This window comes from Ovis aries, chromosome 17 (genome assembly GCF_016772045.2).
Source record: "Ovis aries strain OAR_USU_Benz2616 breed Rambouillet chromosome 17, ARS-UI_Ramb_v3.0, whole genome shotgun sequence".
Classification (NCBI taxonomy): domain Eukaryota; kingdom Metazoa; phylum Chordata; class Mammalia; order Artiodactyla; family Bovidae; genus Ovis; species Ovis aries.
Genome location: NC_056070.1, coordinates 49,968,076 through 49,982,917, shown reverse-complemented (window position 1 = coordinate 49,982,917; position 14,842 = coordinate 49,968,076). Strand labels below are relative to the sequence as shown.

The 14,842-nt window shown below is 42.1% G+C and overlaps 1 protein-coding gene across 1 annotated transcript; it reads right to left on the bottom strand.

Annotated features, from left to right (window-relative positions):
* Positions 1-12,851: 12,851 nt before the first annotated feature.
* Positions 12,852-13,590, bottom strand: LOC101120019 (large ribosomal subunit protein uL1-like). The gene has a single exon (XM_042234507.2). It carries the CDS (start codon positions 13,559-13,561, stop codon positions 12,908-12,910), a length of 654 nt encoding a protein of 217 aa, XP_042090441.1. The 5' UTR covers positions 13,562-13,590; the 3' UTR covers positions 12,852-12,907.
* Between the last annotated feature and the right edge of the window lie 1,252 nt (positions 13,591-14,842).

The following is a 14,842-nucleotide window of genomic DNA, read 5'->3' as shown; positions in this document are numbered from 1 at the left end:
TGGGTGGGGAAAGTGATGCACTAAAAGTTGAAGTTACCAACAGCCCTGAGGGTTGAATTCATGATCTTATGTTATTCACTACACTGTCCTGTTAACTAAATACATAAGCAAGTAGGAAAACAGAGACTGGATATTGCACCAGACCTCAAGCAGCAGCAGTCAGCATCTTTGAAAGGGGCTGAAAGGAGTCGCCCTTGATCTTCCAGACTAATTCTGCTGGTCACAACTTGAGGAGTCCAAGAATGAATTCCTCCGAGACCACTTGCTCCAGCACCTCTGGGAATCTTCAGTGCTTCCTTCTTGAAGCTCTTTTTCAGGAAGACCTTTCAAGGTTTCCTTATCTTGCTCTCCCCAAAGGGGTGCTGGTGACAGTGTGTGCCTGAGGTGAGAGAGAGGGAGGACTCTAACTGGGTCATGAACAGGTAGACCCAGGCGCCCAAGGAATGTTTTTAGGATTCTGACTCTTTCTTTCCTCATCTCTGTGTTCTGCTTTGTTCTCAGTTGTCTTCTTTTTTTATTATTTTAAATTTTGAAAAATATTTTGGCTGCACAGCAGGGGGGAATCTTAATTCTCTGAGCAGGGGATCGAACCCAGGCCCCCTGCCTCGAAAGTGTAGAGTCTTAACCACTGAACCACCAGGGAAGTCCCCTGTTGTCTTCTTTTTAATGTAGTTTCCTCATGTGTTGAAAGACAGCCACCAGCATCTGTGGATTATCTTTCACCAGTTTAGCATCTAGGAAAAAGAACACAAAATTTTCTAGTAAATAACCCCAGGTATATTACTTCATGTTCATGGTCGAGGTTAGGCCACACCTCCTCCTGCATCGACATGTGTAGGGAGCTGGCAGTACCATCACTGACCACTCCTGACAAATGCAAAATTGTTTATATCTGTTCATAGTTACATAAGAGGCTCTCTTTCCTAACATAAACTTGCCATCATTATATAAATCAACAGATATTTATTTATAGCCTTGTAAGTGTCAGCCACTAATGGATATTAGTTTATAACAATGTTAAAGCTTGTTAATGCTTTCTGCTCCTCAATGTGTTGTCTGCTGTCATCTAGAGACTCCTGTGATTCTCAGATGTGTTCATTTCCTTGTCTACTGCAACAAGTTACTATAAACTTCATGGCTTAGAACAGACCAAATAATTACCTTACAGTTTTGTAGCCTAGAACTTGATAAGGGTCTCATGGTTTAAAATCAAGGTGTTGGCAGGGTTAAATTCCTTCTAACAGCTTGGGAGGGGAGCCCATCTCCTTGCCCTTTCTGCCTCCTAGAAGTCGCTCCCATTCTTCGTCTTCTACCTCTGAAGTTGGCCATAGCATGTCTAGTCCTGGTGCCATTGCGTCACTATGGATTCCTCTTCTTCCCTCTCTCCTGAATGATTACATGGGATAATGAATTGTTTACATTGAAATTTTGCCAGGGTCCAGCCCTGGTGGATCCAGGGTAATTTGAAGGGTAGATGGAATCTGCATCCTAGGAAAAAACTTATTTAATTACAGATATGGAGAGAGGTTAGAAACGGATAGTGTAGTAGGAAATATTAGTGGAGAAAAAGAGACTGAATAACTTGGTTTACGTGTGATACCAATAAAGCTTTGAGACAAGAAGCTTGCACCACCTACGTAGGCCACCGGCACCCATTTGAATATCAGAGGGTGCCCCCCTGTGGGCTCCCTCTCGCGTGGAACTTAAATGCCAGGGCAAAATCAGCAGGCTTGGTGAGCACCCACGGTCCAGATGGGAATTCAGCCAGAAAAATGGGTAACAAGAAAGAACGACACGGGGGAATCAGTCTTTCCAGAAACTGATCCGTTTTCTTTACTTTCAGGTTTGCTTATATACCTTTTGTTACACATAGAGACAAATGGAAATTTCAAAGTCACGTGGGGGTCAGCAGTCCTGACCTTTATCAAAATCAGGTGCTTCACATAAATGTATAAAAAAAAGGTCTTAGGGGTTTTACATCATCTTCTGCCACGAGACCTGCTGACATTTTACAACCCTTTCTTTCAGATAACAGTCAGTTAACCAGAAAGCTTATTTTTTCCAAGGGTGTTTTTTCTTAAACCAGGCGCCATCCTCTGAAGTTACCAGATAAAGTTGCATTCCTATTGGCTGAGGGTGTAGTGGGTTACAACTAAGAAAGGAATTTATTTAACCTAAGGTTAACATGATTAATCTTAAAGGTTAATACTTATTTCTCCTATATGCTAGTAATATTCATTATAAGGGCAGGGAATATGGAGATTTAGCAGCAAACATCAGCCCAACAAATGAAAACCCTTCACCAATGTTCCCCTTAAGATCTATTTAGTCTTAAGATAGTGATAAAGTTACATTTTTACATAGCAAGGACACAGTGATTTATAACAAAGTACAGTGATCTATAACAAAAGAGAAAATTCATTAACTCAAAACATCTAGTATTGCTGACATCAAAAACTACTATATTTCCTTTTCTATATTCCAAATACATTAATATATTCCCAGGTGCCTAAGGATATGGAGGCCTGGCGGCAATCATTGACTCAACAATGAGAAAAGCCCTATGCTAATTAAGATTTTCAAAATACTCCAAACTCTCTGCGCTGTTTATGGTTGAGAGGTAGTAAACAATCATGTGCATAGTGGCAGGAGTGTGGATAATCCTGTCACACAAGCTAGTCTGCCAGCAGAGAGGTATGACCTGAGACACCCTTGTCATGCCCAGGAATTTTTATTGACTGGAGCTGCAAGTTTACTCCTTCTCCGAGAGAACCGGTGGGGAACAGCCCCCCATAAAGTCAGAGGTGTAGATGAGAGCATGAAACAGTAAAGTAGGTAGACTCTGGTTTGGGGGGTAGATGCTCGGGAACAGGGGATTTCCTGAGGTTCGATCTCACCTTTGCGTATGCTGAAGCCTCCTTCCTCATGACCTTTGCCATGGGCGGAGTTCCTCACGCTGGCTCCTGGCAAAATATGTATTACACTGGGATGAAATGATTACGTTGGGATAATCCAGGACAATCTCCCCATCTCAGGGTCATCTGATTAGTAACTTGAATTCCATCTGCAGCCTTCATTCCTCTTTTCCATGTAAGTTACTCACAGTCCCAGGGATGCTCAGAAGGCCATTATTCTGCATACCAGAGTGGGACAGGAACTTTACTAAGAAGCCACAGGACAACACACAGTGACTTGTACAAGGCTATATGTCAATAGCAGAATCTCACTGGTATTGCTGTCCCTGTTTTGTCCTCCCTTCAAAGTGATGCGGTTTTTGTTTGTTTGTTTGATTTCATCTCATTGTCTAATAAAAACACTCCAACTGCAGCTGTTTAATGAAATAGCTGTCTGGATGTTGAGGCACGTTATCCTTTCTTTTCTTTCCATTCGGGAATGGCATGTTAGTGTGCTGGTATCAAAACTTCAGCATCATTTACTATGCCTCACAGCTGTGAGCTTTCATCCATGTTTCCCATAAGAGCTTTTGTGCATTTGGTACAACTGAATTTTCCCTGGGAAGCATTTTGCAGCAGCAGTGAGTAGCCAAGACTGGGATGGCTTCATAAGTCCCCAGCATTAAAATACAATTTATTTTATCTTTTCATCATCATTTCTGGAAGGCATGCAGAAGTAAAAAATCCCAGTTTGGCTGTTTAGAGCTGGGAACACCCCATGGCAGAGTTACACTCCTGTGAAATGGATTGTACGAATGGACCTAATTGCAAATGTCTTTTTCCCCCCTCTAATCACTGTATATGAGCTACTGCCTGAAGGCTTTTTATCAGGTGTACCTTAAAAGCATTTTTACATGGAGAGCAAACGTGTGGTTGCCAAGGAGGGAGGTGATAAGGGAGGGATGGATTGGGAGTTTGAGATTAGCAGATGCAAACTCTTACATATAGCATGGATAAACAACAAGGACCTACTGTATAGCACAGGGAACTATATTCAGTATCCTGTAGTAAACCATAATGGAAAAGAATATGAAAAAGAATACGTATAGTGTAATATATATGTATATGTGGGCTTCCCAGGCAGCAAAGAATCTGCCTGCAAATGCAGAAGACACAGGAGACACCACAGGTTCGATCCCTGGGTGGAGGGTTCTACCAGGGAACCCTGGAGGGAAGGTCCCCTGGAGGAGGGCATGGCAACCCATTCCAATGTTCTTGCCTGGAGAATCCCATGGAGAAAGGAGCTGGGCAGGTACAGTCCATTGTGTTGCAGAGTCAGATACAATGGAAGTGCCTTAGCATGCATGGAGATATTTAGTGTAACTGAATCACTTTGCTATAATCAGAAACTAACATAACATTGGAAAACAATTCTCCTTTAATAAAAAATAGAGTTAAAAATCATCTTTAATTGTTGAAATTTGTAGACCAAGAAATAGCGGAGAAAAATTGAAAGTAAGAGATGTTTGTTAATGTCATCTTGAAAATAAACTATGATGGAGGGGTCTCATTTGGGAGATTAGCTCCTTTTCCAGATTTATTAATCATTTATGAGACAGAAACAAAATGATTTGTGCCCCTTGATAACTGTTAAGTTTATGCTTTCCTATGGGAGTGTTTTTTGCTTTTGGAAGCCAGTCACCCTTTACGATGACAGTCAGTTTACCTCAGTGCTCCTTTTCATGGAGAATGAAAGAAAGGAGAAAGACATAGTCTTATCCGACAGACATAAAGTTGAATGCAAGGCCCTACTCCTACCCCAGTCAGCTGTCAGCCTGAGTATTTTCCTTGCAGTCCTGACTGGGAAATAAAAGCTACAGTTTGGAGCCAGCAGACTTGTGCACCAGCTGGCCATGTGAAATATTTTGATGGTTTCCCTACTTGAAGGTGAAGTTGAATGACATCAAAGTGTCTGAGTGTGACAGGAAGCTCTTAGTTCTCCTTTCCTCTCCAGTGGTTCTTGTGAATTTGGGGAATTTTCTCAAATGGGACATCTCTGTGAGGCAAAGGTGGCATCTTCCTTTGATACTGAGAGTAGACATGGCTGTGGAAGCCCCTAGAACACATTGAAGGCAGCGGCTTGCTCTGTGGAAGATTGAATGTGTGTGTCCAAGACAAGTCTGAGCCCAGTTGCAAGAGCTGTCATGCTGAGCCAAATGACACCTTACAGATCACCAGTTCAGGGACCCAGAGTGCAAATCCACATATGGTACCTTCTTCCTGGTGGCACAGCGGTAAAGATTTGCCTGCCAATGCAGGAGACACAGGAGACGCGGGTTTGATCCCTGGCTTGGGAAGATCCCCTGGAGAAGAAAATGGCAACCTGCTCCAGTGCTCTTTCCTGGAAAATCCCATGGGCAGAGGAGCCTGGTGGGCTACAGTCCATGGAGTTTGCAAAGAGTCAGACACGACAGAGTGCACACGCACTCATGCGCCTTCCAACAGTAAGTGTCCAGAGGACTTCTTTCTGATAGAGAGCATGAAGATGATGTTAGAGTTTTGTCTCCACCTTGTCTACTCCATAGCTTAATTATAATTCAGTCATTTTGTTCCTTGTACACTCTGGGGTTTGGTGAGTTCTGCAGAGAAGTCGTCAGATAAACAATACATCTTACGTTGCATTCGAGTAGGCCTGCATTATACAACTCTTCACTCAAACCAGATCTTAACAGCATATACTTATGTGCCTTGATCTGGGTGGAAATCCTCATAGCACTCACTGCTGGGACTGTACCATGGGTGGATCAATACATTAGACTCTAGGGCTGCTTAAACTGTTAGAGATCATTTGGCTTAGCTGAAAGATTCCATGTCCAGTCAAAAAATTATACATATATATGTGAAACTGGTTGCATACGTCGAAACTGTGTACTCATGAGAGGAGAATTCTACCATGTGGGATTTTCAGAGCACATACTATCTAGTCTGCGCTGTCCTCAGGGCATCATGTATATAATTCAGTTGACTCCTCCAACCACCTCTTTAGGTTGGCATTAACTTTATTCCCATTTTAAAGATGTGGAAATTGAAACTTAGACAGTTAAATAACCTTTCTAAGGCCACACAGTGATTAAGCAGGGTATTGGAGGTAAGATTCAAACCCAAGTCTGACTCCGAAGGTCATGTTTTTTATTGCGTCTGTATGTTTCTCCATCTATATACCTATCTATATTTTATCTATCTACCTATCAATCTGTCATCTATTATCTATCCTCTGTCTACTTATCTATCCATCATCTATTTATCTGTATGCCTATCTATCTACCCATCCATCCATATCTATCTAAATGAATAAGTGAGTCTAGCTTACCCTCCTGCTGCAAACAATGAGAACAATAAACAGTGTGAGTTATTAGGAAAATGTAAACTACAACCACAATAAGATACCACTACACACCCATTGTGTGTGTATGCTTAGTCACTTCAGTCCTGTCTGACTCTTTGTGACCCTATGGACTGCAGCCTGTCAGGCTGCTCTGTCCATGGGATACTCCAGACAAGAATACTGGAGTGGGTTGCCATGCCCTCCTCCAGGGGATCTTCCCGATCCAGGGATCGATCTCATGTCTCTTGTATCTCCTGCATTGGCAGGTGGTTCCTTACAACTAGTGCTACCTGGGAAGCCCACACATCCATTAGGTTGCCTAAAATTAACAGGCTGACCATGTGAAGCATTGGCCAATATACAGAAGGGTGAGAACTCCCATGTGCTGCTGGTGGGAATGCATAATGGCACAACCATGTGATAAATAACAAAGCACAACCTGATTAATATAACTGACATGGGTGTATGTTATAGATGAAAGTTGTTAAAAGAGTGAGTCCTGAGTTCTCATTCAAGGCAAAAAATGTCTTTCTTTTCTTTTGTGTCTATATGAGATGATGGATGTTCTCTAAGCTTATTATGGTCATCATTGCATGACGTATATAAGTCAAGTCTTTATGCTGTACATTTAAACATATAGTTCTGTATGTCAATTATAACTCTGTAAAATTGGAAAAAAATAAAATGGTCTGGTAGTTTCTTAAAATGCTAAAGGAATCCCATAATGTCAAGGGTTTCACTCTGCTTTACAAAAGATCTATGTAAGAAGTTTTTTTAAAAAACCTAATTATCTCAACAAAACCTCCATTACAAGGACCAAAGAAGAAAACCAAAGAAATTCACACAGGAACGTTTCTACAAATAATGAGACAGTCAAGGATCAACACCTATTTGGTGTGACAAGCACTCATGCACCTTCCTACAGTAAGTGTTCAGAGGACTTCTCTCTGACAGTAGGCATGAAGATGAGAGAACACGATGTACCTGTACAGCGTATTGATGGTTTTCCATTAAAAGCTCCCTAGCGGCTCAGAGCACTGATGGACTTCTACAAGTGAACTTGTATCCAGGCTAGTTTCTGGCTCATTGTTCCTTACCTCCGTGCATGAAGTTCACAGGTGAATCAATCATAACGAACTGTACCAACTTTGCAGAACCTTCCAAGCATAATTAGGGCATCATGTGACAGTAACCCAGGAGCCACACCACAGTCTAAAAACAAATCAAGCCACCATCAAAAGTGTCTCTCCCCATCTTCCTATCAAGCTCAGACTTTCTTCTAAAGGTGGAAGGCAAGTTTGAAGAGATGAAGTCACACTTACTCTGCCAGACATCAAATGCTTCTAATTAGCTGTCTAAGAGGCATAAAACAATATCTGGAGGATACTTCAAGACAGGAAGTAAAATTTTAAAAGCAGCCATTGGAAGGGATGGTGTGAGATAAAAGAAAGGGAGATACCATCACAGCATCTTAATGGGCCAAGCAACAGTTCTGATAGATGTGCCAGAGGAATCCATTTGGTTCCCCAGTTGTGGAGTCAGGGGAGGAGAGAGAGGAGCAGAGGTGTAAGACCTCAGACCTCAAATATAAGCAACCAAATGGTCTCCGTCCATGGTATTTTCCAGGCAAGAATACTGGAGTGGGTTGCATTTCCTTCTCTAGGGGATCTTCCTGATACAGAGATCAAACCCACATCTCCTGTGTTGGCAGGCAGATTCTTTACCACTCCACCACCTGAAAGTCAAAGTCACTCAGTCGTGTCTGACACTTTGCAACCCCATGGACTATACGGTCCATGAAATTCTCCAGGCCAAAATACTGGAAGGGGTAGCCTTTCCCTTCTCCAGGGGATCTGGAATTGAACCCAGGTCTCCCAAGTTGCAGGCGGATTCTTTACCAGCTGGGCCACCAGGGAAGCCTATCCCAGAATACTGGAGTGGGTAGCCTATCCCTTCTCCCGTGGATCTTCTCAACCCAGGAATCAAACAGGGGTCTTCTGCATTGCAGGCAGATTCTTTACCAGCTGAGGTATCAGGGAAGCTATCTGGGAAGCAACCAAATGGTCATGTTCTTTTAAAAAGATGATTGCTATGCCCGACCAACCTCACCCTTTTCTTACACCTTCCTGGCACTCTGATTACTGAGTTGACTTCATGGGCATTCCAAGAGCTGCCCTTAGAGTTTTCCTTTCAGCTGAACTATTGGCCCAAGAGGAAATCTTCCCATTTTAGCAAATTAGAATTGTTCTGCTTTTCATATTGTATTTATTTTACCCAGAATGGCCTCAGGGGGAGAGACAGTCATTCCAGTGCCTCCCGCCCAAGACTATGATTTGAAGCAGATGGACTAGATTTCCCTGGTGGGGAAGACCCTGCGCTTCCAATGCAGGGGGCTCGGGTTCGATCCCTGGTTGTGGAACTAAAATTCCCACATGCCACACAGTGTGGCCAAAAAAAAAAAAAAAAAGAAAGAAAAAGGAGAAGCAGATGGACTACAGTGGAAATCCCAGGTTATTGTTAAAAGCAGAGCATTATAAGGAGGTCAAGGAATTCCTTCCTCTCTCGTTCTGAAGGTGGGTGTACTTCTGGCCTTATTATTACAATGTTCAGTTTCATGAGTGAGCCCAACATGTTGTTAATAAATCCTATGCTTTGTTTTTACTAACTCTGATGGGGTTCTGTTCTTCTTAAGGTAACAGCCCCTTTCTAGATCAGAGTCAAAGCTCTACTTAGAGCTCTGGTCTGCACAGTACACAGAAGCAAAGGCCATTCTATCCACTTAAAAAAAAGAAGCAGATTAAAATCCCAAACACACAGTTAATTATATTTGAATTTTACCAAATATGTCAATAGCTTGTCAGTATTAACTGAAACTGAAAGAATGTAAGTTTCTCAAAGCTAAATAAATGCACATGTTCCCCTGTTTTCATAGCAGCACTATTCACAATAGCCAAGACATGGAAACAACCTAAATGGCCACTGACAGATGAATGGATAAAGAAGATGTGGTATGTATAGGCAATGGAATACTGCTCAGCCATAAAAAAGAATGGACCAATGCAATTTGCAGCTCCATGGATGAAACTAGAGATTATCACACTAAGTGAAGTAAGCCAGAAAGAGAAAGATAAATACCGTATGATATGACTTACATGTGGAATCTAAAATAGGACACAGATGAACCTGTCTTTGAAAAAGAAGCAGAATCACAAACATAGAGAATAGGCTGGTGTTTGCCAAAGGGGAGGGAGGTGGTGGAGGGATGGAGTGGGAGGTTGGAGTTAGCAGATGTCAGCTTTTATATGAAGGATGGATAAAGAACAAGGTCCTACTGTATAGCACAGAACTATATTCAGTATCCTTTGATAAACCATAATGGAAAAGAATATAAAATAGACTATATGTGTATATATATATGTATGTGTCTGTGTGTGTATAACTAATCACCTTGCTATACAGCAGATATTAACATTGTCAATCAACTGTACTTAAATTAAAAATTAAAAAAATAAGTGCCCAGACATCCTGTTCCAAAACACTCTCAACACTCCATATCAAGTAAGTTCCCATCCACCCCCAAATACAAAATGGTGTGGTGAGGGAGATTGGTTTCATGATGTTCCTCATGAGTTATTTTGCATCATTTTGCCAAGTCTCAACATGATATATGACATTATTGATAGAATAAGATTTTAGATTCCTTTCCACACAGTTACGTGTGTGAGAAGTCAAGCTTTAAATAGCTGTGATTCCTAGAAGACAAATGTTCCAACTTAGCTTTCTGAATTAAGCAACCATTTTATTATTACTAAAAAATCTTTATCTTTCATTCTTTAACACTGAACATTATGTATTTTTCTTATATTTTTACCCCCTTGATCATTTTCTTTCCCCAGATATTAGCCAAAACACATTATGATATAATTACATGCTGAGTCGATGTTACATTAAGAACTGATGCTGACTTAAAAAGCAGCATGAATTTTACAACAATTTTTATACCCACGGGTGTAGAGTATCAACAGTAGCAACATTAAGAGAAGCTTAACCAGTGTTTGATTCCACCTATACGAGGTACCTAGAATAGTAAAATTCGTAGTCGGAAAGTACATTGGTAGAGGCCAGTGGCCAGAGGGTAAGGGGGTGGGGGGAGGGGATATGGGTAGTTGGTGTTTAATGGGGACAGTTTCAGTTTAGAGAGGTGAAAAACTTGGGAGGTGGATGATGCTGAGGGATGCACAGCAAAGAGAATGTACTTAGTGCCATGAACTGTTCAGTCAAATATAGTTAAAATAGTATGTTTTATATTTTGTGACTTTCGCCACAATAAAAAATAATTTGAAAAAGAGAGAAGCTTGACCAGTGTTTCAGATGATGCCAGGATGCTCCAGAGCAGCCCTGGCTGATAGAACTTTGTGCGATGTCATGTTCTATCTCTGTCTGTTGAACATTATAGCCACGACCATGGACTTACCTTTTATTAAAAGGAGTAATCATCTGGTCCAGTTCCGCTCAGTTTTAGGCTGGTTTAGTACGCTGACCTCCTTTGCATGGACAAGCCTTGTTAATGATCAAGAAGCAGCATGGAACGCCCGGGGTCAAAAGCCCAGACCCTTCAGATGGTGCCTGGTAGCCAGGTAACCATGGACAGCGAGCCCTGCCTCTGTGTAACCTGGGCTGACTGTGAGATGCAGGTGTGTGGGGCTTGTTTAAAACCCAGAGAGCCACAGCCTCTGACACTGCCTGTCACTCTCCTCTGCAATAGTCTCTGAAGTTGACAATTCTGTGATATGCTAACCAAGGATCTTCTCACTCTTCCTTAAAGAGGATGAGACTAGGCTGGGTGAGGTTTAGTGACTCATCCGAGGTCACACAAATAGTTTCTGATCAAATCACATCTAACCTTGGAAGTGACTGTGCAGTCAGGACTCCTGTGATTGCAAATGCCAGAGAACTCAACTCCTAATAGCTTGAATAATGAAGATCATTATAAGCTAGTAGTGGAACTAAAAAGCCCAGGCCCATAAATGAGTTGAAAACGTATGTCCTCACAAAAACCTGCACAAGAATGTTTATAGCAGCTTTGTTCATAAATGCCAAAACGTGGGTGCAACCAAGATGTCCGTTAGTAGGTGAATGGATAAATAAACGGGAGTCCATCCAGGCAATGGAATGGTATTCAGGGCTAAAAAGAAATGAACTCTCAAGCCACAAAAAGCCATCCAGGAGGCTTAAATGCAAATTCCAGAGTGAAAGCCAATCTGAAAAGGCTACATAATATGTGATTCCAACTCTAAGACATCCTAGGAAAGGCAAGATTATGGAGATGGTTAGAGGATCAGTGGTTGCCAGCAGTTGGCAGGGAGGGATGGCCAGTCAGAACACAGAGGATTTTTTAGGACAATGAAACTGTTCTGTAGGATACTCTAATGGTAGACACATATCTTTACATATCTGCTTAAACTCGTAGAACATATGATAAGGATAAACTCTGTGGACTTTGGGTGACAGTGATGTGTCAGGGTCAGTTCACTGATTGTAACAAATGCATGATATTGATAACTGGAGGAGGCTGTGCAGGTGTGTAGGCAGCAGTAGACGGGAAATCTCTGCCCTTTCTCCTCAATTTGTTGCGAGTCTAAAACTTCCCTTAAAAAAATAAAGTCCATTAAAGTCCAGGGACTGTCCTGGTGGTCCAGCAGTTAATACTTTACCTTCCAGTGAGTTGGAGAATTAAAATCCCATATGTCTCATGGCCAAAAAAACACGCATAAAACAGAAACAATATTGGAACAAATTCAGTAAAGACTTAAAAAACAAACAAACAAAAAACACCCCTAAAACGCAAGCATAAGAAGTCCAGGGTCTCAAATGTTTACATCATGACCAACTTTTTAACCATCTCTGGGCCATGCCTGCTGTGTCTCTGGCAGAGTTTGTTCATGTACCAACACTTGGCAGCTCCAGGCTCAGGTCCCTGGAGCTCTAAATCCCCAAAGAACAGAGATGTGCTTTCTACTGACAATTTCTGGAAGTTTCTTTTAATGTCCTGCACATGATTCTCTGTCCCCATAGGGTCTCAACGGCTCCTGCCCAGGTTGGTAGAATGCTCCCATGGGCTTAATAAGGCCATGAGCCTCTACCTGTATAGATTAGGAAGTGGAATCAGCTTCATCCACACTACATGGAAGAGAGCAGAGCTGGGATTAGAACTATCTGGGAACCAGCTGGTGGACCCTTCAGTAATACGCGTGACCCATGATTTATAAATGGATATACTTCTACTCTAGAGCAGTTTTTCGTTCCTGGCAACTAACTGCCTCCAGCCCCGGAGAATTTGTCCCCAGATACTCAGTAACTTTTTTTTTTTTAAAGTGACGAGTCTAAACAGAGACCCTTGAGAGCTGTGTAGGAAGATGAAGTGGTGAGTTTTTATTTTATTTATTATCATTATTATTTTTACCACATTGTGGCATGCAGGATCCTAGTTCCCTGATCAAGGATAGAATCTGTGTCTTCTGCAAGCTTGGAGTCTCAACCACTGAACTGCCAGGAAAGTCCCAGTAGTGAGATTTTATTTTTTTATTTTTATTTTTTTTTGGTTTAGTATGGTTTATTAAGCTGTGCCTTAGTACAGACGCTGGGGCTTGCCCATGGTGCTCTTAATGTACAAGGCCCTGACGTTCTGCCAATTTTTCTTGAGCAATGATACCAGGAAGTTGACAGCTAAGTGGATGTTGTACATAAGCTCATCATCTGTCATCTTCACGTGGCCAACAGCCACTGCCAGACACAGCACCTTCTTCATCTGGAACTTGATCGTGGACTTCACTTCATCAACTTTGGCCACCATGTTCTCATTGTGGGTCAGCAAGGAAGGGAACTTGCCAGCCTTGTTCAGGCCTGGGCCCAGGATTTGGGGGATCCGCTTGATCAGAGACTCTGAAGCCAAAAAGGCATCATATTTCTTGGCCAGCTTCTTGACCAGTTTCTTATTCTTGTTGAGTTTTTTCAGTGCCTCGATGTCCATGTGGGGGATATCCACAGCCTTGGCCTCATCACAGTGCTGCTGGTCCCCCAAGACACACACGGAGAACTTGGGGTGGGGAGTGGACTTAAGCCTGACAGTGCCCGAGAAACGTTTGTCCTTCTGAGGGTCATAGTTCTTCAGGCTGATCTGAAGCTCCACCGTCTCCAAAAACTTTCTGCGCTTGCGCTGGTTCCCATGTAGGACTTCTCGCACCGCCTCGTAGAGGGTGTCGCAGGAGACTTTGCTGCTCATAGTTCCCTACGCCGTGATAACCGGAAAAGCAGTAGTGAGATTTTATATCAACCTGGGCAGATAGATGCTTTGGAAGGAGGATCTGTCAATTACACTGTCCATTTGGAGGTGGGGCTTATAATTGAAATTATGGTCTCATGACCATTTAATTAGTAAGTGACTATTTTGCAGTTTCCAAACTATTTTCAGAATGTGATCTTGAAAAGAAATTAAAAGTCAGGCTTTGGCAGAATGCCTGTTGCCCAGTTTCCTCCTGCACTCATTTTGACTTTTCAAGAATCAGCTTGTTTTAATTATCCCTATGGTACAGAGATAGTCCTTTCTCTATGGTGTAGGGAAGCGTCCCAGGTCAGATGGCTGGGAAAATAATTAGGACAATAAATACAAATCTAATTTAAATGAGGCTATTAAGAGTTGAAGCTTGACATTTACTATTTAGCATTATCAGTTATATGTGTAACAAACCATTGCACTAAAAACAAAATGACGCGAAATCAGCTAGTGTAATTTAAGACATCCATTTACCCCACACATAGCTTGCAGCTCTACTCTCTTGCTAATAAGTCTGTTAAGTATAATAGCCATTCTTGGCTGGTGGTGTTTAATCACGTTTTAAATGTGATTATCAGCATGTATCAGCAATAAACGGCACGGGTTTCCGACAGAGAAATGACTGAGATTAGGCCATCTGTACACAGTCATCTTTTTCACCCTGTGATTTACACGTCAGCCTAGCTCGTCCTGGGTAGAGGAGCTCAGAGGGCAGCATTCAGAGTTCAGATTCTAACTGCTAAGTCTTCTATCCCTAAAAGAAAAAAAGGAGCCCTAGCAGGCACTAATCATTGCAAAAGGGCAATGCGCCTTCACATTGAGGTTCCATCCTGATGCTTGGAGTCCTTTCTTGCTAAGGAGACATTAGCACTGGCGTCACGCTGGCTTAAATCCAGAGGAGGCTTGATAGCAACTCACAGCTTGTTAGCACATTTTCTGCAAAGAAATACTGTCCTTGGCTTTAAATTGCCCACACTGTATTGTTCAAATCTGGAAACTTTCACCTGTACCCTCTCCCTGCCCAGACTGTTTTTGGTTGAGGTTGCTTGTATTCTGCATGAACAAAGGCAAATAAATATATTAAGGTTGGGATTTACCTCATTTAGATGCTCTGGTTTTATTTTTAGTCCATTTGTGAATGCAAGTTCCTGTGCCTGATGCACAGTGAGACCAAACAAACTAAAAGTCGGAATTTGGAGCAGAGAAATGTTTACTGCAGGGCCACACAAG